The sequence below is a fragment of the Danio aesculapii genome, chromosome 2 (genome assembly GCF_903798145.1).
Source record: "Danio aesculapii chromosome 2, fDanAes4.1, whole genome shotgun sequence".
NCBI classification, from domain to species: Eukaryota; Metazoa; Chordata; class Actinopteri; order Cypriniformes; family Danionidae; genus Danio; species Danio aesculapii.
The window spans coordinates 24,770,956-24,798,401 of NC_079436.1; the positions used below are offsets into that span (position 1 = coordinate 24,770,956).

The 27,446-nt window shown below is 36.1% G+C and overlaps 2 protein-coding genes across 5 annotated transcripts; one reads left to right on the forward strand and one right to left on the reverse strand.

Annotated features, from left to right (window-relative positions):
- The first annotated feature begins 253 nt into the window (after positions 1-253).
- gyg1a (glycogenin 1a) lies at positions 254-8,434 on the forward strand. The gene is made up of 7 exons (XM_056475892.1): positions 254-364; positions 2,298-2,433; positions 3,044-3,218; positions 3,294-3,456; positions 4,954-5,080; positions 6,185-6,401; positions 6,702-8,434. Exons 1-7 carry the CDS (start codon positions 358-360, stop codon positions 6,867-6,869), a joined length of 993 nt encoding a protein of 330 aa, XP_056331867.1. The 5' UTR covers positions 254-357; the 3' UTR covers positions 6,870-8,434.
- On the reverse strand, positions 6,843-26,832 carry hltf (helicase-like transcription factor). 4 transcript variants are annotated; one of them, XM_056475864.1, is made up of 25 exons: positions 26,652-26,832; positions 26,368-26,421; positions 26,047-26,204; positions 24,882-25,048; positions 24,620-24,747; positions 24,453-24,535; positions 23,119-23,190; positions 22,846-23,037; positions 22,686-22,760; positions 22,545-22,593; positions 22,311-22,409; positions 19,279-19,317; positions 19,112-19,207; positions 18,942-19,021; positions 18,668-18,811; positions 17,907-18,045; positions 15,184-15,319; positions 14,917-15,096; positions 14,726-14,838; positions 12,598-12,779; positions 12,407-12,526; positions 11,668-11,780; positions 10,431-10,611; positions 10,249-10,329; positions 6,843-7,872 (listed from the first exon to the last, which is right to left on the reverse strand). In XM_056475864.1, exons 2-25 carry the CDS (start codon positions 26,417-26,419, stop codon positions 7,726-7,728), a joined length of 2,826 nt encoding a protein of 941 aa, XP_056331839.1. In that variant the 5' UTR covers positions 26,420-26,421; positions 26,652-26,832; the 3' UTR covers positions 6,843-7,725. The 4 variants fall into 4 exon arrangements, with proteins under 4 accessions (XP_056331839.1, XP_056331847.1, XP_056331833.1 ...); XM_056475872.1 differs by having other exon boundaries at positions 19,112-19,204; positions 26,368-26,464; XM_056475858.1 differs by having other exon boundaries at positions 26,368-26,464.
- Between the last annotated feature and the right edge of the window lie 614 nt (positions 26,833-27,446).

A 27,446-nucleotide genomic window follows, 5' to 3' on the forward strand; every position in this document is an offset into this window, starting at 1 on the left:
AGATAACTGTTTTTTTTTAGCGGGCATAAAAAGTAAATTAGCAAAAAAAACGATTAATGTAAATTAATAATCATTAAATTATATTACTTTTTATTTGAACATTAAAACTTTTTTAAATTTCAAATTAAAGGTAATTTACTTTCATTTCATAATTATATGCATATTAATTTCATACAATAGACAAACCTGTGAAGGAGTTTTGTGACTGAAGTGAGGGGGGCGTGTCAGTTGGTGGCGGTCACGTGACCGTGTAAAGTCATGTCACTATAAATCCACTGACAGAGCACGTCTCGCTTCTCTCCCAGCGTTTCAAGCCGAGGCCTTGTATTAGGTTCGGTCTGACGGTTTACGTGAGCCATGGCAGGTAAGCAATGTCATCAACGTCGCATGTTGTCTGTGTCTCTAAAATTAAAAACAGTGTAATCTGCGTTTGCTCTGGTAGCCGCATTCGGTCTCGAGCACCCGCTGCCTCGAAGGTCGCAGGACGCGCTGGATGTTACAGCTGACATTTAATTTCGGCGGCGTGTGGACTCTGCCGTCGTGTAATATTTTATGATACTAATTGTTAAGGGGCTGCTCTGTGGTTTAACGGGGCCTAGTCGGCTCTCGCACGCGGAACAACTGTTTGGTGCGCTGTCTAAGGCACCGTGCTTGGCGTTGAGGAAGAGCCGCCGTTTGTTTGTCACTTCATCCCGGCGTTGTGGCGTTGAGTGCAGCGGTGCAGCCGAAAATCGCTTTGGTTCAAACGCGTGTCTCTTGCTCGGCTGTTATCAATTACATTGGTTACATTTACTAGACTAGTGTGTAATTATTGGTTTTAAAATGGTCTCAAACATTTACTAATGGTCATTGGAACCGATAACAGAAACGTTTGCGTTTTTATACTTCACTAGAAAAGCAATGCCTTCTGTTAGGCTCCAGCTATTTTTTAATGAAACATTGCCATTTTGTTATTAGTGTTTAATACAATGCATGCTATTTATCTGTGCACATGTATCTGGTATTTAGAACGTTAATTAACTTGAATTATTTCCTTAGGGAAGCTTATGTGCTTTTTTCTAATTGTTAAATATAATAACTTCACTTCATATACAGGCATCCCTGCCCTATTGGAACTGTCTGGTTTATTTCAGATTACCGCAGCTTCATTTTCAAAAAGTTCCTGGCAAGAATTTTATTTTTTACTCTCTGGTTTGGCAACTTTTGAAGAGTCTTAAGTTGCTTTTAATAATAATAATAATAATAATAATAATAATAATAATAATAATAATAATAATAATTTTTTTAAAGAGGAAATTAGCAAACAGCCCTTCCAGCTAAAGAGTTGAAGGTGAGGCCTAGCAGTACAGGTGATGCTAGCTGCTCATTCAGTATTGTTTATAGTACATATTTGCATGTACTTCTAATTGTTAATCAGTTTGGTACAGTAAGATGTTAGAATACTTAAACGCACAAGGTGCTGAATTTTCTGCCAATGCATAGGTTTTAAGTTGGTACGTTTTAACAAAAACTTGACCTGCCTTAAGCAACTTTACTTTAAAATTAGTAGTTTTAGGTCTTTGAAGACTTGAGGAGTTTGACCAGGTGTCTGCAACCATGGTTATACTGGTATGAATATCTATATCTGCAATGTACTACAGCAGATGGTTTGATTCAAAGCCAATATCATACAGCAAGATAAAGGCATTTGGTAACACATTAAACACTTGCCATTGTTAAATTCAAAACACTTAATTTAAAGAACCGATTGCCATGTCCTTGCATAAAAGCTTAGCTAATTTTTCCAAGAACTTAGGTTTTATTGACTATTTTAATGTTTTAGCATTAAGGAAAATATTTTATTTACTGTGAGATCAGTGATGCGTTGGTGGATGAATCAGCATGTCTGAAGTGCTAAAATGTGTAGTTCGTATATCTATCCTCCACTTGTAAAAACATCTGTCTGACTTGTCGATGACAATAAGCTGATTATGGCCAAAGTCGAGTTTAATTAACCCTTGACCTCCACTGCTTTCTACAGCGTTATGATCACAACAATTGGTAAATGACAACAATCTGCTTTAAATTGTCAGCAGAGACTCAGGCGTTGCACAATTCTGACAACATCCACACTTCCACTAGTCTGAAAAAAATGGAATCCTATGGGATAAACTGAAGTTCTAGTGCTGTTAGAAAAATCACCCCTCTTGGAATGACAAATGACTGGGCTAATTGTTAAATAGGAGTTTTGCATGTATGGTATAAAGCGATTACAGATATTAAAGTATTTGATGATAATGGTGTGTTTGCTATTGCAGACCAGGCTTTTGTTACCCTTGCTACAACTGACAAGTATGCCAAAGGAGCAATGGTACTTGGCAAGTCTTTGAGGAACCACAACACATCGAGGAAACTAGTAGCCTTGATTGGTCCCCATGTCTCAGAACCCTCCAGGTAAATAGTTTTTGGAGCACAGGCAAATTACAGTAGTTTTCACTTATTGTACAGACGTTGACTGTCAATAGTCAAGTAAAATGTAGCTTTTTCATTTTTTAAATTTTATTTTATTATTATTTTTTGTAAGTATAAAGTGTTTCTTGACCATGTTCATTGGGGGACCACCAGCTGTGCACATCTTCCATGTCTCAACTAACCAAACAAACCTGATTCAGATCATCAGCTCCTTTGCAGAGACTGAAAGACCTGTAATGGGTGCGATGGACAAAGGAGACCTCCAAAACATGCAGTGCTGGTGGTCCTCCAGAAACATGGTTGATAAACACTGCTTTAGTACATGTAGGCAATCACATTTTGACTTTGATTCATATATGCTAGTATACTATTACAAATCAATGACTTCTGATGTTCATGAACACAAGTCTGGCTGTTGTGGCTTAAAGCTCAACATGGCCAGATTCTTGTTACCAAATTTCATATTGATGATTTTTTTGGTCAATTTAAAAAGATTGAGTTTTTTTTGGTCACAGAAGCTGTTTGTTTTCCATGCTACATAGAGTGATCTATAGATCAATCAGTCTGACTTTTCTCTGTGTGCTCATTGTAGAGCAGTGCTCCATAAAATCTATGATGAGGTCAGGCTGGTGGATGTGCTGGACAGTCGGGATGCTGCACACTTGGCCATGATGAAGAGACCAGACCTGGGCGTCACCTTCACCAAACTCCACTGCTGGACTCTTACAGATTACTCTAAATGTGTCTTCATGGATGCAGATACTCTAGTGAGTGCCTTCAGTGCTGGTTGTCATGGTGTTGTAATGTACTTTTTACAGATTTTCAATGTTTGATTTCTCCAGGTTTTGTCTAACATAGATGAATTATTTGAGAGAGAGGAGCTTTCTGCTGCACCAGATCCTGGCTGGCCTGATTGCTTCAACTCTGGTGTGTTTGTCTTCCGCCCCTCCAATGAGACCTATGGGAAACTTATTACCGCCTGTTCAGAGGGCGGCAGCTTTGATGGCAAGTGACCTTTTTTTAGATTTCTTAATGCAGCTATGGGTGGAGGTTCCTAAATCGAGGTTTGCATAACTGGGTTGCAGAATGATTGTGAAAATTCTGAATTGTTTTTTTTTTTTCTCCTTCTCTCCCTCCACCATAACTTGAATATGCTATTTTAAACCTGGACTGTAAAAGTTGCGCAAACTTGCTGGAGCTCAACATGGCCATGACTGAGTTCTTTATCAGTCCTGTAGGCTGAGCACAAGGTGGCTCTGATTTCCAGTTTTTGCAGGGTGCACCGCTATACCCCAGGGAGTTTATTCCTGGGAATGGAGTAAACAAAGGCTGCTTAAATGAGACTACTCCTTGTACCTTGTAAACTTGCTTTGCTTCCACTTTGCTTTCTGTGGAATTATTATCAAGAATCGCAAAACGTGCATGGAAATTATGTGTCCAAACCCAAGTGATCACAAGACTAATTCAAAAGAATGTTAACACTAGATGGAAACCATAAACCCTCAGGTACCACCTGTGATCAAATAAAACTGACCACCCAATACCAGGTTCAAACTAGGCCTGAATGTCTGCAAATTAATTTTTTTCTAATCTACTTTTCCAAACAAGACTTCACATTTTAAAATGAAGACATTTTAATGGAACCATGACTCTTACATTCTGAAATTCATTTAAAGTCCTTTTTAAACCAAGAAATTTTATTTATTACAATCAAACATGGTAAATTTTCACATTTGGTGTGCTTTTATGCATGTTTTTATATTGCTGTATTCATGTGGTGCTCTAAAATGAATCCATGAAATTTAGCTACACATTTAGCGGACTGACAGCAAATATATTTTAATCTATTAAAAGAATAAAGTCTCAAAGTGAAATGATGCCTTGAGCTTGCCCTTCCATCATACTCCCTTTTTACAATCAAAGTGCTATTCAATCAAACCCAAAGCTAGTTCTATTGCCAGTTTGGAGTAGAGCTACAGAGTATCTCTATTCGAGAGCCAGCTCTGATACTCAACATCTGGTTTTTCATCTTTGGTCTTTGTTTATTGCTTGGCGAACCAGCTTTGCCGCCCAAAGCTGTGGATTTTTTTTTTTTTTTTTTTTTTGTGGAAAAGGTGAAAATGATTTCATGCTAGGCTCTGGCTGTGACTTTGAACCAGCACTTAATGCCTTGATGCAAAAGTCTTGTATAAGTGGCTACATGTGCTTTTACCATATGTAACATGAGCCTTCTGTTCACTGATATCTGAGGTCAGCTGAACCCAGGTCAGTTTTCTTTGATCGCCTGCCCTTTTTTAAAGCACAGGGTTAAGGTTAAACAAACAGCAAAACAAGTGCGTCCTGAAGCAATCTTGCATGTGTTCCCTTCACCAAACCCTCAATTTGCTCAACCTCTGATTGCTTAAACCCTCTGTAAATATTTTTCATAGTGCAGCAGAGCACCAAAAACATCTCGACTGGAGGACTGCCGTTTCTCATTCAGCTTGTTTTTGATGTTATCAGGTGGGGATCAGGGTGTCCTCAACAGCTTCTTCAGTGATTGGGCAACAGCAGACATTTCAAAACACCTTCCGTTCATCTACAACCTCAGCAGCATTGCCATCTACACCTATCTCCCAGCATTCAAGCAGTAAGAGAAATGTTAACATGCTAGATTCTGTTTTGTGCCGTTTAGTTTCACTCATAGAATTGTTAGGAATTTTCATTTTGTTTTATCTGTGTTTGTAAAGGGGGAGAGCAGTTTCAATGCAGTCAAGTCCGTAATTGTTTAATGTTGTGCTAGCTGGCATCCCACTGTACTAATGTCTTTAGGGTCTGAAAGCATTCTTAACATGAAGCTTTTTACAGTGCAGTTTAAATTTAGTTTCTGGTTGAATCCGTTTGAATTACTGAATCATTGATTCACTATTCAAAAAGACAGTCACTCGATTCATTTAAAGCTGATTCGTTTAGAAATGAAGCGTTTGATTTAACATGTCTGGGACTTAATTGAGGTTTTAGGGGTCAAATTTATTAATAACTGGCCTAATCTAGACAACGAGCCTGCACACATATATATATATATATATATATATATATATATATATATATATATATATATATATATATATATATATATATATATATATATATATATATATATATATATATATATATATATATATATATATATATATATATATATATATATATATATATATATATATAATTTATTATTATTATTTTTTTTAATATATAAAATAGTTTAGTCAAACTTTTTCTTATTTCTAAGTGCTAGTTTGTAAATATTTGTTGTCTGCATAAAGGGTGCCAAGGTCAAATGAAAGCCTGATCGTGCTGCTACATTGTAACAAGAGCTGAAAACGGCACCAGAAATCCTTTCTGTTCTTTGCTTTGCACTGCAACTTCCTCCCAATCCAAAATAGAGGGGGCTATTTTAGGGTCTTTACACAGCCTAAATGTCATTTTGAATAGTTTGCTACATGATCTTTTTTCCATTAGCAACATGCACTCTTAGTCAAGCTTTGGTTTGGCTCTGATTTAGATGTTTACTTTTATTGGAAGATTTTAGGATCCCATTTAATGCAAAATAATATAATACAATTTTAGCGAGTATCAAATTTGACCCATTTGGCTGATCTCTCTCTTCAGAACTTCCGATTGGCCAGTGTTTAGATTTTCTAAATCATTGCAATTTTGGCGGGAACGATCTGATCATTCCTTGTTCCTCTAGATACGGCCATGATGCCAAGGTAGTTCATTTCCTTGGCAAAGTCAAACCGTGGGATTACAGTTATGACACTGCAAGCAAAACGGTCAAGGGACAGTCCCAGGACTCTGACATGCACCCCAACTACCTGCTGCAGTGGTGGGAGCTATTCAGTTCTTCGGTGTTGGCCCTCATGAAAGAGGAGTATGGGGACCAACCCTTCCATTCCGGTTGCACAGAGGTGAGCAGCGCTTTCACTCAATCTGCTCCACACAGCCAGTCATTATAGAAGCAAAATGGGGAATTGATGACCATGACCTCTTTTGTACGATTTTCTATTCATAAGCTTGGAATTGGCTTTTTTTTTTTTAAATATATATTATATATAAATAAAGCTGACTGACCTCTTTGAAAGGTTGATGCAGTGTGATTCAATGGCACGTGCTTCTGTCAGGTGGCTGTATGCTGCTAGTACAACAAACAAAAGGTTGCAATGAAGTTTTAATTCGGTTTCTAATTTGTTTTTACTTTGTCCCTTCAGAGTGACATCCATGTTGACGTGGGTCAGATGCACTTATCCCATCATCCCCCTTCACCTCCGATGTCGTCTCATGAGCGAAAGCAGAAGTGGGAACAGGGTCAAGCGGATTACATGGGAATGGACTCTTTTGACAACATAGAGAAAAAGCTAGATTCCTTCCTTAAGTGAGATCTAGATGATCAGATCTAGTTTTGTACTGGAGTATGCATGTACAGGCCATAAAACAACATTTGGAGAAATTATTGTGGATTTTGTTTTTTATACCGTCCAAATCATCTATGCACTTAACCTCTTCCACACTGTGCTCTGATTGCACCAGACATTGACACAATGTTTCTGATCTCCCTGAAAAATACACTACTGCTATCTTTTTCTTGTTCAATATGCCATAACATGGTTATGGTCTTACAGCATTCAGGTCTTCCTTTTTGCCTTGTTTTTGAAAGATCAGAAACATTTTGAAAAAATAAAATACAGCACACAATATCATACCAAACCTTATAAATGTCCCAAATATTTAAAACACACCTTCAAGATTATCTACTGGCCGCATTTTGCAATGATGTTGTTTACAAGACAACTAGTGTGCTGCCATCTTTCTTAAATGATCATTTCTGGCTCTGCACAACAGCAACTCTTAGTGTGAGAACTAAGGTCACTCCGTATGCTCATTCCCTGTACCAGGAATAAGGCACAAGAAATTTACTGCACCTGGTTACAGCCAATAGTAGTAATTTTGAAGTTGACTTGTAACTTTTTTTTTTTTTTTTTCTTCCTCCACACTTGTAACATCTGAAATAAACTACTAATAGGAGTCCCATTAACTACTCTGAACAAGTTTGATCTTTCATGCACCAAAATGATTTATTGTAAAGACTCATTGAACAACTGTTAGATATTGTCCAGATAATCCTGTTGACAAACCGCATATAAAGTAGTTTAAAAGAAAAAAAAAAAAAAAAGAAAAAGTGTCTTCAAAGGATTTGTTGTAATAAATGACTGGCCCATGGTGTTAGCAGAAAAATTAAAGCTCCATGAGTGCTCTAATATCATCTATCCGTGCCTGTTTTGCATCCTGTGGGTTTTTCACTCCAAAAGCTTTATCCACCAGCTCCTGCTTCTTTTTCTGAATCTTCACCATGTTCTCCTCCACTGAGTTTTTCACGATAAACTAGAGACAACAGGAAAGAGTTTTATTTTAGAATATCATGATTTAAGTCAAACAGTGTATCTGTGATGACCTGATATAACTAGTGCTGACTTTTCACTGTATATGACACACTATGACAAACATTATGAACAATTTCCTATGGTGAGCCACGTACAAGCTCAGCATGACAATCATTTGCTGATGTTCAATTTCTGTTCATGTACTCTTAAATAAAGACACTGTGACACATCAGCTGGATGTCTGACTTCAAATCAGGACATATAAATTAATACTTTATTAAAAACACCTTAAAGTAGTCCTGAACGACCTTTATTTTTGTATTTGTCTGCTTGCCATAATTTTTGTTGCACAGATAGATTGGCTGTAAGCAATAATCTGTTGTTTTTAAAGTATTTTATATTTTAAATATATTTATATTTTAAAATAATTTGTCCTCCGTTCTTATTTACCTCAATCCCACTGGCAGTCATCATTTGTTCTATATTGTGCAGACATTGATGTCACAGAATGAGCTTCTCCCATGTTGCAGTGTATGATTATAATAAAAAGCATTTTCCCCTCACTTTGGCAGTGGTGTGGTGTAGTGTGTGTGTGTGTGTGTGTGTGAGCTATTATTACATGACTGTGGAATACCTGGTTCTGATTCACAAACTAACATATGCTCATCCAAGTGCTACGAATCTTGACCATCCCCATTTACATATTATTAAGCTTGTGTAGGTTGCGTGCAGCCGTTTCTGTCAGCTTTACATTTAATTAATCATTTACATTTAGTTAATAAATTATTACTGCCCAGATCAACATTTAGCTGTGTATAACTAGGATAATGTGCCGTTGTTTTTGCAGAATAAAGCCTTCAGTCTTCTGCTTTGTCAGGTTGTTGATAACCCTATCAGGCTTTATTCTGTGAGAACTGTCTAAATCAGGTGTATCCAAACTCGGTCCTGGAGATTTTAGCTCCAACCCGAATCAAACACACCTGAACCAGCTAATCAAGCTCTTACTAGATATACTAGAAACTTACTGGCAGGTGTGTTGAAGCAAGTTGGAGCTTAGTAGAACGTCGGCCCTCCAGGACAGAGTTTGTACACCCTTGGTGTAGATGTACATTATCCCTTACATGACAACTGATGACACATCCTGCTGCTTAGTGAGCACCACAGTGATTGAGCATGTAGTTTTGTCACTACCATCCTGAAGTGTGAGGAAATCCCATGTATCTTTAAACCCTGTATAGAGCACTCATTGACATACACATCGGCAAACCCTATAGTGTTACTATGGGTCATTACAACACTTTTAAACTTTAATGTCCTTTTAAAAAAAGTCAATTATATTGTAATCAATGCCAGTGAAGTTACTATATATTAGCCCTTGCGGGATAAAGGTTAAATTGACTTGTTAACAAACAGGTTTCCTCAATGTGTTCATGGTTATATGTAAAACATTCTTAAAGGGATGTTTCAACACCCCCAATAATAATACATTTATCATTGTCATTCCAAACCTGTTGCTTCATTTTATTCTTTGGGACACAAAATAATTTGAAAATTCTTACTCAATTTAACTCGAATTCATAGTATTTGAAAAACAGTATGCGAGAAGTACCTGGATTACCTACTACTTCCAGCAAGATTCTGAAGTGCGCATCCAAAAGACACTATGCTATCCCATGATGAACCACGAGAGAATTCATGAATGGGAGTGAAGCAGGTGTGTCACATGATCATGATAAATAGTGGATGCAGTACATCCGAGCTCCATTCATGCTACTTCTATTCATACTGTATAGAACATACTTTTCAATCGGTGGAGTAGTACATTCAAATGCAGTACCTACTGAGTAGTAGGCCATTTCAGCCAGTATATTTTATTTTGAGAAACATTTAAAATATTTTGGGACAAAAAACATGTCTTCTGCGGTCTTCATTAGTTTCAAAAACACTGATTTCTCTACTATTTAAAATGGCAGCTTTGGATATCTTATCTGCTGGAGATACTGTTGTCCTAAAAAAAACAAACAAACAAAAAAACAATCTTTCATATACCGTAGGAACGGTATGGCAGAATACTTTGGCAGTTTTAAAACCTTGACTACATGACACACTATAAACGATGCCTACATCACACACTGTAAATATGTACTGTATCTTTCCCCCAGTTGTAAACCTTTGATCATTTCTATTTTTTCCAACAACTGCAATGATTAAGACTCGTAGTCATTATCTAATGAAAAAGCCATTAACGTCATGCTCAGTTACATTTGTCAGCACATGTTTACCACTAAGAAAAACGCCAGACACGTAATAATAGCCATTGGGATCAGCCGCTAACATTCCACTGAGCGCCTGCCATGGCAGAAATCAAAGAGCGTACCTTAGTGATCACCACATCTCTGCTCTGGCCCAGTCTATGACATCTGTCGACACACTGATCTTCAGCCGCAGGATTCCAGGCCTGAACAAACAGCACATTACAACAACAAGCTCTTTGACTGCCTAAGCCATTATAGAGGTGTGCACACACAATCAAACATTACTAACTATCCCGGGACTCACAGGATCCATCATGAAGACTTGGGAAGCTGCCGTCAGATTAAGCCCAACGCCTCCAGCTTTGAGTGATAGTAACATTATGGTGGGGCTTCCTGGAGTGGAGTCTTGAAAGTCCTCGATGGCCTTTGCTCTGGCCCTCTGCATCAGAGAGCCGTCCAGGCGAGTGAAAGAGAAGCCATATTCCCTGCAGACACGAGCAGTCAGCACAGACATGGCTTATTTCAGGCTGATATTTACATTAGTTTTTCTCAGTGGCTTTAGTGCATTTCTCACAACACTATTTACATTTGCACAACAGTTAATGCATTTCTCAAAACAATAAGTACAAACTGCAAAACCCTGATAAACTGCAAAAGCGTGTCACATGCTCAAAATGGAGAGCTCATTCCTCAAAAGCAAGTATTCATGTCAATGAAAGTGTCAGTGTCATCAAGATGAAAAGTCCTGACACCATTGTTTATGAACAAGAGTCAAATGGCTGTCATGTTTTCATTATGACAGTTTACTCTCTTAATTTTTTCCAATTTTGGTGACACTTCCTGAAAATGCTCAAGACAGCACTAGATACTGTTTGCACAGCCATTTGAAAACTACAGTAAAGTTAGACATCACTGCATTTACTGAGGTATCTGAGTACAAGACACTGAATATGTGTTTCACATTTTTACTGCAGATGCTCTTTACAATTCTCATTTATTCACAGCATTGTGCAAAAGAATAAATACACTCTTATTTACAGCAAACATAAACTTCCTTTGGGTAGAGCTGTGCACAACTGCACACAATATAGCAGTACATATTGGAACTGAACCTACAACATACATAGATCTGTAAATCATTCATGAAAATGCTCAATTTAGAAGAGATTTTCAAGAATAAAAAGATTTTAAAATGTTTATAAAATTTGCTTGACAGATTTATACAACTAGTTCAACATTTTTGTATGTAATGAAATGAGGACTATTAGTTTTATATGGAATGACTATTCAGCATTCACAAGTTTAGTTCATTTTGACTGACATAAGCAAATGTCAACAGCAGAGAGTTGTATGAAAGCAGCTGATGCAGGTCCAAAAGCATTCACATTTTGTTGGAAGGAATGAGAAACTGCTACTATGATGTGCACAAATGACTAATTGTTTTGAGTAATGCATTAACTGTTGCGCAAATGTAAATAGTGTTGTGAGAAATGCACCAAAGCCACTGAGAAAAACTGTAATCCCAGGGATGAAGACTGTACCTCAAGGCGACCTCAAGGACATCTAGAAACCTGGTGAACTGAGAGACCACCATACTCTTGACAGTGGGATCTTCATTGCGGAGTTTCAACAGGTTGCTCATCAAAGCGAGCGCCTGCATAAAAGTAAAGCAAAGTTCTGAAACATGGCTGTTCATAATGACAAGAAGCGTCGAAAAATAAACATACAAAAAACTAGTCTCTAATGCTCACCAGGGCCGCATTTTTAGATAAAGAAAAAAAAAACACACATATATACACATTCAAAGTCACTTAAATGAACTTTCTTCCCCATTCTGATGCTTGGTTTCAACTGCAGCAGATCACATTGACCATGTCTACACGCCTAAATGCATTGAGCTGCTGCACTGTGATTGGCTGAAATTTGCGTTAACGAGCAATTGGACAGGTGTACCTAATAAAGTGGCCAGTGAGTATAGTAGAAAATAAATCTGCAAGTTTGTGAAGACAAAGCAAACTGCTATACATTTATGAATAGAAGTATACATTTTCACCTGCATTGCAATATGATTCAGAGTAGAACATATTTTTGGGCATCACAACACACCTTTTCCTCCAGTCCTTTTAACAATGATATAATAGCTGAGCTTTATCCTTGTTTTTAAAATATTTTCAAATAATATACCTTAATAAATAATACAAAAATTAAATCATTTAAAATTCAAACAATCCCAATAAAAAGTTAACAAATCAGCCAAATATTAATAAAAATTGAGTTTACTTTGGAGCTTGATCTCCAGTTCTCTCCAGTGTCTGACCGAGCCTCCGCTTGTTCTCCAGGATACTCCACTAGTTCTTTGGTCTTGATTTGAGCTCGGCACAGAGGACACTTGGCCTGCTCCTAAAAGACAAACCATATATAACACAGGAGAGGTCTTCAGGAAAGCTCAGAGATGAAGAAGCAGTGCTGACCTTCTCCGAGCGGATGACCTCACAGATGCAGGGTCTGCAGAACACATGAGCACAGTAGGTGATGACGGGCTGACGGAGGGAGTCCAGGCAGATGGCACACTCCTCATCTGAGCCCGAGTTCAGCACTAATGTGATCTTCTGGATCAGACGTTCCCGCAGCTCACTGGGAGTCCCAGGAACATCTAATGTGCATATAAAGCATTTGTTTTATAAAGATGGGGTTTTTAACCACTATGCACATGCAGCTGTAGTAGTAGTATTCTAATTAGTTGTGTTGTAAAGTTTAAAATGTTAACAATTTTTAATAATAATGTAATGGTAATATTTAAATATTACTACAATATTGTTCTGTCTTATGTAAAAGTACTTGTATAGTCTGTCTTAGGTTATGTCTATAGTTTAAGTATTTATAGTATATGTATAGTTAGTAGTTAGTGCACTTACTCTTACATGCAGTTTTATGTCCATATTTATGAATGTTTTTATGTGTAGAATTGTGGTCCTTCGAGACATGACTTTTCGTTACACTGTGTCCACACATGTAGTGGAATGACAATAAAGCTCAACTTGATTTAACTCGACTAAGTTTAATGTAATATCAGAATCAGAAAGAGAATTGCCAGGTAGGTACTATGTGACAGAGCTTCTACAGTGGAACAGAATTACAGAGACAGAACAAAACAAAATACATATTTTTAAAATAGAAGTAAATAGTGAATGCAAATATACAAATGTACAGGTATATTACTATATACACTGTTATATGTGCAGCTGTTGTGTGCAAATTGGCATGTAAAGTACGTTGTTAAATAAATATAAGTGTATAGGTGTATATAAATAGGGATGTTTGTTTCACAATTACTTTCATAAAGTGTTCATAAGATGGATTGCCTGACAGAAGAAACTGAGGGAAGAAATCGTTTCTTTCAATGTGATTTTAACTAAAAAAAAAAATCTACAGTACTTACCAGAACATACATCACATCTGACTATAATTTACAATATCAAAATTGCATTGAGACTAAACATTTACTAAACATTTTAAACATATATTTTTTTAATTTCCAGAATGGACTTTAGATCCCAAAAATTTGAGTTTATATCTTACAAATCTAAATAAAGTCAGAATTGTGTGTTTTTATATGACAATTCTGACCATTTATAGACATAATTTTGACTTTTGTCCTCCTTCAACATTGAGTATCTCTGCCACTATTGATCTGGATGAAGTTATATATGCGTTTTACACACATATGTACAGTATGTATGCGTGAAAATGCAATACTTTGAAAAAAATTATGTTTTTTCTCTTTTTTATTTCTTTTTGATGAAATCCATTAAAAGACAGAGGTTTGGTTTCTTCATTTAGATCTAGAATATTTTCATATACTCTTAGCAGAAAATGTTCAAAGCATGATTTAGGTAAAAATCATTAAAATGCTGGTGGTGGCTGGTAACTTAAAAAAATATTAGCAAGGATAAAGTTAACAACAACTAGTAAATCCAGGATTATGTATATACATACATACATACATACATACATACATACAATTACAAAATAACAATTCTGAGAACAAAGTCTGAAGGTCAGAACTGCAGTATTTCAATTCCACAACAAATCCTTTTAATATAAGAATAATCAGACCAGAAAATAAAAATAAAAAAATCAATTTAAACATTTATTATAAGTCTATCCATAGGTATGTGTGAAATGTGCCATGCAAATTATCATTCCGCACAAATCTAAATGCATGTGCATTTCAGAAAATGTTTTGCTTACATGTTATTTACTGCCTTATATCGCCACTGGCTTGCATGGTTCAGGACTTGTGGAGCTGCGCATCGATGGATTTGCTCTTCAATGTTTGGACTTTCAGCAGTAAAAATTAAACCACACTGAACTGAACTAAACTGAACTGAACTGATACAGTCTCAATTTACTATTATCTTGTGTGTTAAGCTGCTTTGACACAATCTACATTGTAAAAGCGCTATACAAATAAAGATGAATTGAATGATATCACTTTAAGATATAAAATACAGCACATTTCATATGATAATGAGATGGACATATTGTTGGAAAACATGGACAACTGAAAGCAATCAGTGGCTAATCTTTCCTTCATACCTGCCGCTGTGTAATTGCCCACCAGACTGGGGTGGCAGCAGCACTGCCTCAGACGCATCAGGATGGTCAACACATCAGCATAGTTTGCCATGAACGTTCCCTCTTGGAAATATCTGTGAAGGCACATTTTTCAGACTTCAAACATGCTCTAATATTGAATCTTTTTGAAGCTGTAAGAAAAATACACACACCTGCCGACGATATTCCTGCCCTCCCTCTTGACCCGTTCATACTCTTCTCTCTCCGTCTCAGAAAGAGTCACATACTGCACAAACACTCTCCGCTCTGGTAGCTGAACCAACGCCCGTCCGCCCACTTTACTGTTCTTAGTCCGCCTCAGCGTGATGCCCTTCACCAGCGCTTGCAAGTTCCTGATAACACATTCATATGCTAGAGGAGTCCATTCAATTTGATAGATTGGCAACATGTTATTTTAGATGTTGTGTTTATTAACATACTTCAGCCCAACTCTGTCCCCCATGGTCACAGGCCTCTGAATGATTCTGCTCCACCACTCCTTCACATCAAACGGCTTCAGCTTCAAGAAGGACAGCAGCATGAACAGATCCTTCAGAGAGTTCTGAATGGGGGTTCCTGAAGGTCAAGATACAGATTGAAGAAGTGGGTGTCCAGGTGATGACCGCTCCAGGATGGGCAAATATCCTTTGTGTGATGATTGTTAATACATTTGAACTTGTTTAAGGGACTAGATCAGGGGTCACCAAACTTGTTCCTGGATGGCCGGTGTCCTGCAGAGTTTAGCTAGAATCAAACACATCCGAACAAGCTAATCAAGGTCTTACCAGGTATACTTGAAACTTCCAAGTAGTTATGTTAAGGCAACTTGGAGCTAAACTCTGCAGGGACACCGGCCCTAAAGATCTTCAGGCCTATTAAAGAGGTCCCTGAGACTGAGACTTAAACAGCTGTCACTAGATGTAAATTTTGCTATGTTAAAGAGTAAATTCTTTTAAGATTCTACTTTATAAGAGAGAGTTTCTCTTTATTAGCCACCAGTAGAAAGATCTTTATTGTACCATTTTGATAAGACGCCTGCTAGAGAGCAAGACATCCTTGAAGTAGATAGGCATACTTTCTGCATGTGTTCTTTATCAGAGGAGACTTGATTGCTTGTTGCTCAAGTAATCTTTTTAGATTTCAGATTCTGCTTTGAATTTTACGCATGTCTAAGTTTATCTATGTTTTAACCAATCAGGTTAAAAAACCTATTTGTATAACGCAGTTGGTGATGTTATTTTAGAGCAGGGGTCTCAAATTTGCGGCCCGGACATCAGCTGGACTTCACGCAGTCAGAGAAACTTTTCTCAGTGAAAATTACAAAAGCGTTGCCATGGAGTGTTTTCTCCCATGCCTGGCTGTCTGCTTAATTTCTATGCGCCCCTGCGGACATTCGTCCCAGTGCACTTCATTCACAACACTTGAAAAAAGTTTTTTTTTTTAAGTTGCTGCTCAGTAGATGTAAATGTATATAAATTATACATGGATAAATGTGTATAGATCAGGGTTTTATTTCGAGCCGATCTTGAAAGATATTGTTCCGGGAAATGTCAGATATACATGTTTTGCCTTATTGTTTTGTGTTTTTGCTTATTTATTTTAATTGATTCAGTATATTCACCATGCGCAAGTTAAAGCAAAAGTCACGTTTAACTATTGGTCCTGAACACAACCAATCATCTTTCTTATGTTTCCAATCACTCTCATTGGTTGGTGATTATTGTTTCACGTGCAGTAAGCAGCGAAAATAAATAATGGCATAGTCTCGAGAAGCTGGAACTGCCTCCCTGGATCTGGATAGCGGGAGGCAGAAGCAAAGCGAGTCAAGTCAGCCACAGAACAAGACGGAGAAGCTAACTGTAGGCTCTTCTTAAAGATTAGACAGAGCTAGTCATTTATTTACTTTTTTTTTACTTGGAAGTTAACTGAAATGCCTTTTAGAGAGTTAATGTGAGGTCTCTCTCTCTCTTAGACAAAATAAATCAAAGTGATGCATATAATAAAAGAAAAGGGATAAAAGAAAAATAAGGAATCCAATGCAGCCTAATGTAATCGTCTGCAGTCACATATCGACACCTGTCCATCGGCATTAAGAGTCCCTGGTAACCAGACCAATTATAGGGTTGCACCATTATTTGTGGGTGATTTGAATCGCGCGACTTGCATTGTATTAGCATTGCCTCACACAATGAACATTATATATATATATATGATGTAAAAGTAGTCAAAACAAATGCCAACAACACAGTGTTGCTTTTTTTAACAACAGCACAGCGGATAACAGTAAATCTAATTATTATTATTATTACTATTGATTACTGATTGAATTATTTTCTTATTAACTTTTAATTTTTTTACATTGTTACATCTTATTTTGTGTTAAAAAAAGACATTCTTCTCAAATCTCTTTATTTTTTAACACAAAATAAAATGAAAAAAAGATAAACAAATTAGAAATTAGTAATTAATAACATAATTGTGGAAAACCTGATGTGGCCCAGACTCGGCCTCCAGCGGCCCTCATGTAAATTGAGTTTGAGACCCCTGTTTTAGAGGTTAACTGCTGTGACTTTGAGACTTTACGAAAGCAACCTACAAACAAACTCTGTTTGTGTTAAAGCTGACTTCTGCTGTACTATTAACTGCAAATTATCTTCAGTAATCTTTCTATGATTGATTGTCTGACTGGTCTTTGTCAATACCAGGTCATTGTGTTCAACTGTTGTTCACCTAACAATATCTAGATGGATGGACTTCATAGGTACTATGATTAATGAAACCTTTCCTGATTATTTACTCATACCCAAAAGATGTATGCAATTTATTTTCTTCAGCTGACGAGGAAAACTCTAGTCCTTTTCTGAAAATGACAAAGCGGTTCACTAGAAAAGACCCTTATTTGTCTGGATTTTCAGCTATCAAAAATGGTCTGCTCACTGAGCCCCATTGATTTGACTGCAGAGAAAAATACAACTTTCACTTTAGCTGAAAAAAGTCATAAACACATTCAACAGCCTGGGACTAAGTAAACAATAAGGAATTCCTTAAATAATCTGTCCTTTCAGAAATATAAAAGGGCAAAACATGTCAATGAGGTAACTACCCAGGATTGAGACTGAGGGAGTAATCTCCCAACCTCCAATGGTACTGTAAGTGAATGTACCTGACAGGATCCACCTGCGCTCTGACTGGAGCTCCAGTACAGCTTTGCTCTGAAGAGCATTGGGGTTTCTGACGACGTGACCCTCATCCAGCACCACCCTCAGCCACTTTACATTGTGCAGAGGACTGCTGGCTTTGTTCTGCAAAATGGGGGTTCAATTTTAAAAAATGTACATTATTAAACTTTACTTATTATATGTCAAAAGTTGTTACACACCAGAGGTCTTCTCTGGTCCTAAAATTCATACCCAAAGCCAATCACCCTGAAACTTTTCTTACCCAAACCTGACATGCATTAATTCATGTTTTATTATCTAATTCTTCTCCTATTTCATTTGTACAGAAGCATAAATGCATGGGTATTTACTGTAGAAAAAGTGTATAATGGCTTACAAATTAAATTGAATGTGTCTGTTAATAGGACAGGTTGGCATATCGGCCACAATATGTGCCACCCATAATCAAAAGCCCTAATGGACCTTTGAGCAAAATCTTTACTGATCAGCAGGTCCATAATATTACAGTACATACCCTTTAATAATATCTTGTAATACACTGAGATGCAGATCCTGAAGTATCTGCCACTTTTCCACAAGGTAAAAATAACATGTGAGCCTTTTAAAAATGACAGAACGCTATTAACTTTATAGTAAATGACATCAAATGTAGTGCAAATAGCACTCTGGCAAGTACTCTCCATTCAGTTTTTTTCATTAACATGTGACAATATCAGAAACAGCAAGACTTTTTAAATCTACTCACTCCGTAATCAGAGGACAGCACATTGTATGTTGTGAGAACCACATCTTGTTCCGACAAAAGGCTGACTGATCTGTTGCGCTCAGAACCATAGTACAGGTACACTTTTACTCTGACATCTGTTCGGATATGTTGCTCAAACTGGTCCTGGATTGAGGTGAAGCACAAATGAGAGAAATGTGAGTTAATAACCTTTTCAAAATAAATGTTAAAAAACAAATAAAAAAAAAGTGCGTGTGTGTGTGTATGTTTTAATAAGCTGATTTTAAACACTCACCAGCCAGTTGCTAAGGACAGACAGTGGACATACAATTAAAGTGGCTCTGGCCCCAGAGCCTACACTGCTTCCAGATGGTACTACAACACACATAAAGAAGACTGATGGCTTTAAACGATCTTGAACCTCAATAAACAATCTAAAGAAATCTTCATCAGCATTACACCCACCAGATCTCTTCTTTACACTCTTTTTTGCAGGCACAACCTGTGAGGAACTGCACTCCAAAGCGGCAGCGAATTCCACATCATCCAGCAGAACCACTGCTATGTATGAGAGAGGAAAATGAAGAAAATATATCAAGTGTCAACTTACCAGAATAAAGGAAGTAAGGTACCTTTCTTGGTGCTGGTAGACTTTTTCTTTGTGGTTTTTGCTATAAGAAACACAAACAAGTGTGAGATGAAAATAAAATCTATGTTAATTTGCATAATAATATTTGCACAAAAGTGTCAGTTACATGCATAAACATAAATGATCATTAATGCATTTTATGCACCATTCAAATGTTTGAAATTAACCAAAATTTAAATTTATTAAAAGCAAAAATAACAATAACAACTGTATACAGTTAGTCAAAATTATTAGCCCCCGTTTATTTTTTTCCTAAATTTCTGTTTAACGCAGAGATTTATTCAACATATTTCTAAACATAATAGTTTTAATACCTCATTCCTAATAACTGATTTATTTGATCTTTGCCATGATGACAGCAAAGAATATTTGACTAGATATTTTTCAAGACACTTCTATACAGCTTAAAGTGACATTTAAAGGCTTAACTAGGTTAATTAGGTTAACTAGGCAGGTTAGGGTAATTAGGCAAGTTATTGTATAACGATGGTTTGTTCTGTAGAATATGGAAAAAAATGTAGCATATAGGGGCTAATATTTTTGACCTTAAATTGTTTTTTAAAAGATTAAAAACTGCTTTTATTCTAGCCGAAATAAAACAAATAAGACTTTTACCAGAAGAAAAAATATTATCAGACATACTGTGAACATTTCCTTGCTCTGTTAATCATCATTTGGGAAATAAAAAAATAATAATAATAAATAAAAAAAAAAAATAATAATAATAATAAAAAAAAAATCAAAGGGGGTTTAATAATTCTGATTTCATCTGTATATACAGTATATATATATATATATATATATATATATATATATATATACACTGGCGATCAAAATTAGAGAACAATTTATAAATAATTGAACAATTCTGAAATAATGTCATCTTCACTGCTCAACAGTTGAAGGAGTTTTTGTCCCATCTACACCATGCTACCAGAACACCTTTTCCCCAAATTAACGAAGACATTTCCACATAAACCATTATTTTGCAGAAAACACACTGATCAAAATTAGAGAACAACAATGACTGTAGCATGGAAAGAGATTACAACAAAATTTTCTGAAGGTTACGACAGTCAGCAATTAGTAGAAAGTGTACAGGCCTCTGCTCTGAATGACTTAAGCACATTTGCGGCCACAGGACAGCCACAGAACAGCACTAGTCCCTCACACTGCTCTGGTGTGATTTTGGTCCACTGTTCTTTCAGTCTTCTCCACAGTTCGGTGACTGTAGTGGGTTTCTTGACCATAACTTTGTCACCAAGGATTTTCCAGAGGTTCTCTATTGGGTTGAGTTCAGGACTCTGGGCAGGCCATGTCATTATTTCAATGTTTTCAGTTTCAAGGAACTGCTTTACCCATTTTGCTGTGTGACATGGAGCATTGTCCTGCATGAAAAATGCTGGCTGATAGGGTGATGAACGCAGGGAAGGAACCATATGTTGTTGAGGAAGGTTCTGATAAACATTTGCATTCACTTTGCCACTTAGCTGTACAAGAGACTCAACTCCTGCTGCAGAAAACATACCCCAAACCATGACACTTCCTCCACTTTTCACTAACTTCTTTACACACTTTGGGTTCAGTCTTTGTCGCCGAACATAATGTTTCCCATCAAACCCAAATAAATTAAGCTTGCTTTCATCACTGAATTGAACTTTGGACCAGTTGTGCTCTGTCCTCTGTCTACACAACATGCACCTCAGCAAAGCTTAGTCTAGCCTTTTGATTCTTTCTGCTTATGAGAGGTTTGGTCACTGCAGAGTGGACTTTGAGTCCAAATTCTCTTAAACTTCGAGACACTGTATGACGAGACCGATCTTTACCCCGTTTAGCGCTGAACTGGAGAGCAATTCCAGCTGCAGTGTGGAAACGATTGCCCATTGAGATCCTCCGCAGTATCCTGTCCTCTCTTGTATGTGTCTTCCGTGGACGACCAGCCTTCTTGGGGGACTTGAATGAGTTTGTGATGTTGTAAAGATTCAATATTCTTGAAATCACAGATTTGGAATGACCAACCTGTCTTGCTATTGCTGATAGGGTCATCCCTTTGGCTTTCATCTGGACAACCTGCTGCCGGAGGCTTTCAGTCACTTTAGAACGGCCCACCACATTGCAAAATCAGTGAAACTGAAAGTTAGGCTGTAAGTTAAATAGGGGTTGACAGATAATCATGGAAATTACAACCAGGTGCCAGATTAAGACCAATAACTGGGAGGTATCTGAAAGTGTTCTCTAATTTTGATCAGTGTGTTTTCTGCAAAATAATGGTTTTTGTTAAAATGCTTTAGTTATTTTGGTTAAAAGGTGTTCTGGTAGCATGGTATAGACGGGACAAAAACTCCTTCAATTGTTGAGCAGTGAAGATGAAATTATTTCAGAATTGTTCAATTATTTATAAATTGTTCTCTAATTTTGATCGCCAGTGTATATATATATATATATATATATATACTGTATATATATATATATATATATATATATATATATATATATATATATATATATATATATATATATATATATATATATATATATATATATATATATACATATATATATATATACACAGTATATATATATATATATATATATATATATATATATATATATATATATATATATACAGTATATATATATATATATATATATATATATATATATATATATATATATATATATATATATATATACAGTATATATATATATATATATATATATATATATATATATATTCTATTTACCAAATAAAACATAAATAAACAAAATAAAAAGATGCATCACGATTTTCTAAAAAATATTAGGCAGCACTCTTTTCAACACTGATGATAAGAAATGTCTCTGCAGCATTTAAGAATAATTTCATATTATTTTTGTATCTCAGTTTCCTTTAATTTCTAAAACTTTCTTTTAATATTTCATAAAATTGTAATACTATTTCACATACGTATTTCTGTTTTACTGCATAATTTAACAATGTTGATCATAAGTGACGCATGTCAAAGATAAACCAACCTTTCTTTTTAGGTCCATTTTTCTCAGTGTCATCATGCAGTCTTTTTAATTGGGATAAATCCACTGATTCCTGAGATTCTTCATTGTCTACATGTTTCTCTGATAAAAAAAACTTTAAATTTAAAAATTCTACACAAAATGTTAAAAATATAGGTGAATAAACTTAAATAAATGAACACAAACATACTGTATATACACGTGATTCCATTTCCAGATTATCTGCTACTTTCTTACCTTTTAAGGTTGCCTTCTTTCTCTTAGCAGAAGTCATGTATGGTTCTTCCTGAAAAGTGGTGTTTTTGCATTATTAAACTTCACACAGTAATTAGATGAATTCGTTATTTCAACAAAACATGAAGAATATGTTGATCTTACACATCTTTCCAGTGGTAGAGGCTTCCCATTGCGAAAATTCGAAACTATCAAGGCAATAGTTGTAAGAGTTTTCCCCTGAAATGCAGCACAACATTTGTGACTACACAAGCAGAGCTTAGAGAGCAATAAAAGAACAAGACTTAGCATATTGTCATCCCACCAGCCCCATATCATCAGCCAAAATCCCTCCAAGCACTTTCTCTGGCCTCTGCTTCACAGCAAAGTTAGTGAGAACATTGAAGTAGAGGCCTTTGTCCTCCTCCCAGAACGGGGGCAGATCATTGCTGTTTTCACGAGAGCTCATCCACGAGAGGGCCTGCTTCTGATGGGACAGCAGAGGAGTACACACTGCCTGTACAGACGGACATCAACACATCAGTACATGACTGACAGTAAACAAAAACAACCTTGTGTCCATTTAGTCTGTGCTCACCTCTGCTGGCTCCATTTCTTTCGTTTTATCCTCCATTAAATCATCAAATAGCTTGTCAAAGGCATTTTTCAGCTGATAAGATGGAACAAAGTTTTATTATTACTGCTATTCTTAAACGTTTTATTATTTTAATATTGGTATTTTAAAGGCACAGTAGTAATATTTTTTATTAAAATATCTAATAGGGTTCTTTTGCTGACTTATGTTCCCAAATTATTTTAAATGTTTCAAAGATTATAAAAATGCAGAGAAAGGCAAATTTTAACTACAAACACGACAAGTGTCTTGTGTCTCCATGCTAATGACATCATAAACTCTGTTTCCATTTTGGTTTTATAGAAAACAGAGAAACACCACAGATGCTTTTAATATGTTGTCTGTTTTATTAGACTCCACAGAGCAGCAATATAACACCCTAAAACATATTTAGTATGCTAAAACAGCACTGCTTCTTCCCCATGTGATCACCACTGGAAGAACTAGAAGCGGTCGGCTGTGGCATAATAAAAGTTCTGCTCATTTCATGCCGCTTGGCACTCGTCTCTCATTAGCAATTAATTCAGAGCACTCATTTTGCTTCGATAGCTTTCAGCCTTAAAGCCTTTGCACACTGAAGTCCAAAATTTTTTCACGTTTGTCACGACAAAAATTTGTCATGCACAGAAACCTTGCACACAGAGTCCGATGAGTAACAATAAGTAATAATTAACCTGTTGTGAGGGAAAAAAACAATTAGCAAAACAATTAAGTCAATTCAAGCGGTGATGCCTTTTCCCCCTCTCTTCAAAAAAGAAAAATAGAAAAACTGTGAATCCAAATGTAGTCAAAACACCTCTTACCATGCGTGCGAAAAATGTGGGGGTGGAACCTGATGCAATTTTCGTTTATTATGGACAAAAGTTTTGGAGGCAGAGTGTAAATGTTAACACTATGTGAGGTCATAATAAATTCAAAATGAAAATTTGAACTCAGTGTGCATTGAACTTTCCTCTGCTTCATACTATAATGATAATATGTTTTGAAAACTTTAGCTCATCTATTAAAAAGATTTCTGCAGGAGTCCTTTAAGACGTAATAAAGATTACAACTCCTGTGATTCCACACTCACAGGGTCATCAAACTACACCTTTGTTTGTTGTGAATATGCACTCTCTAGCATTTTACATACTGTGCCATTAATGTTTTATTATTTAAATACTTTTGCTGGTACTGTGTCAGTATTTGAAAGAAAGAAAGAAAGAAAGAAAGCAGAGAACCTCTGATCTACATTTTAAAATTCTAAAACATTAACAAAAATATTTTTAATTCACTTTTTATAACCACATGAAATGTACCTCTTCAGCAGTCAAAGGAATTGCAGATATTTTTTGGGATAATCCAAGCAGATCTCTACCCAGAGATGTTTGTGAAGAACCTCCTACGAGAACAAAAAAAGGTCAATAACACAAACATAAAGTGTTCAACAAAGAGCATTAACCAACAAATAAACTACTAAATGAACCTCTGAAGTCCAGATTGAAACCAAAACGTATCATCAGATTATTCACAACCTCCCTGTTCTCCTGTTTACCCCAGAAGGTGAGGATCACAGGCATTGAGAACTTATTTTTCTCCCCATAGGGCACAATCCTATTAAAAGATCAAATATAAGAGAAGCTGTTGCAATTCATTTACCAAAAAACAAACAAACAAACTAAATATTTGAAATAAACTTGATAAATTGCTTTAAATATATTTGTAGAAATAAAAAAACAGTACAGTACCCCTCCACCCTGGCCAGTTTGTTGTCCATAATGTAGGCCATTGCAGCTGCCAACTCTTTCTTGATGTGCCCCACCTGACTGCCATACACATTGGCAACCATCACTGCATTTCGGTCATAGGGATTGTGCGGCTCTCTCACCAAGGACACCATCTCTCCTTTATTGACCTACGGCATGTGTTACAATCAAATGATTATTTTGTTTTTTTTAATGAAACATAATCAGACATATTAGATTCTTTGTTTTTGGTTTACCCCTAGAGGGCACTATATACTGCGTGGGGAGACGGTACTACACAGATCACCATCAGTTTCTCCTTAAAACAAGAATATTATCTGCCATTGAAGTGAGTAAAATAATCTTGTTTTCACTTTAAAATGTAGATATTTAGAAAACAAGAAACAAAACAAAAATTCCAAGTGAAAAAAACGTTTCTTTTTTTTGCATAAATTCTGTATAAATACAGCCATTAAAAACAATTCTGTAGCTCCTGATCAACGATAGACTCAAAACTGCATATCTTGCGATGTGACTATTGCAGATGTGCACATTGCGATATCGTTGTAGAAGCGATATATTGTGCAGCCCAATTGTAACGTCTTTCCAGTCTGGATAATTACAGAAATTGTCCAAGAACAAATACATAAATAAAAAAGGTGGCTTTATAGACAGAACCAGACAAAATGATGTTAAAATAATAATGATAATTTAAAAAAGTAAATAACTTGAATAAAAAAAATACTGTATAATTTCATGGTATTGGGATTATTAAATATAGCAGTGTTATTAGGGTTTTGCACAGATATCAGCACAAACAAAACTGCATTGAGGTAAAGTTGGTTTTATATTTGCACATTCAAACTTTCTCCTCAATAATATAATTTTAGAAAAGTATTCTTTGCAAATTCCAAACAGGGAAATCATATTAGCAGCCAATGACTATTAAAGTACACTGTTGACAGTCAGTTAAATAGTGCTAATGTTGTTTTGAAGTCATTCTTGCATGAAATGTCAGACTGAATATTCAGTGTCACAATTGAGTTTTCACTGTTCAAAAATGAACACACACACACACACACATATATATTACAAATGCACAAATATAAAACCATCTTTACCTCAACTAAATCTGCTCAGATTTCTTGTCAAATGTGACAATTCATACCGCTCCAGTGTAGTATCGTAAACCAACAATTAAGCCTTGAATTGAGCCAAACAGAACATTCCCCTCTGCCTCCAGCTCCTGTCCGGCATCTTCTGTTAAATTTGCAAGTTCTTGTGATAAACTCATTGTGCTGCCCACGTCCATGAAATCTATGAAAGCTAATGGTGGATGACAGACAACAGAACTGATGTTAGACTTCTGCTCAAACATAATGGGAAAAGTTTTTAAATGTAACGTTCATTAATGTAATCTAGCACACATTTGAGACCACTGATAATGTTATAAAAATGTTCGAGTTTTGAGACATTAGTGTTTTATCACCGTATCTTGGCGGGGCGCTGCTGGAGGCTGTTGATCTGTTTGGCGACTGCATGTCTGCAAATCACAACATAAACACCAAACTTCACCGAACCACGTCCTAACAACAAAAGCAACAGGCAAACAATAATGAAAGAGCAAAGTCAATGCACAATAAAGCAGAAGCAAGATATCAGTTACTTAACATTACATATAATTCACAGTAAAACGTCTTAATTCAGCTAGAATGTCAAGCAAAGCTGTTATCGCGGATTAAGTTAGACTGATGAGCAGCAGGCCACACCCACCTCCCGAACAAAGAGTCCTGTACAGTAATATCTGACTGTAAATGAACCCAACTGTAAATGCTGCATGGGCAACGAATATTGCAGCGGTCACGGGTTTATTGTAGGTCAGTTGTCTAATTCTGAATACACGTTTCGCTTCCGTGACGCCAGTGAGTGGCGCGAGTGTTTTGAAACCACACCACACGTCTATTTTCGGCGCCAGCAGTCGCGTCACGTCACTGTCACATGAACCAATCAGGAGAGACTGGCGGCGGCAAAACAAATTCAACAAAAGTCTTGAATACATTGTTGATCTCTTTATTCTATTGGCAACACTTCGCATACACAAACAGAAATATGCCAAGTCATCTCCCACATTAATAGTTTTTTGTATCGATTTTGATTTCTTTATTTCTACTGTGAAATTGTTGAAAAGCAAAAAATCTGTATCAATTATTATAATAGGTTTTTTTATTCCCCTGTTAATTCTTAAAATCATTAGATGTAGAAATGCTGTACACTATGCTTTGTGCATTTAAAAAACCAACACAAGTAAACAACAAACAATATAAGTTGTAATTTGCATTTTAAGAACGTTCTTTGTTATTTCGAAAACCAAAACAAGTCGTTAGAAGATACTGTGAACTTTCTTATACTTGCTGGGAAATTTTACTTTCACAGAGTTTTTTTTTACTTATAGACTTCTTATGTGAAAAAGAATTCACTTAGATTAATTGATAATAAGAAATGTGCTTCTTTCTTGGGTAAATACGATGAGATCTTTCATGCTACTTCAATTTTTATCTGTCTTTTTAT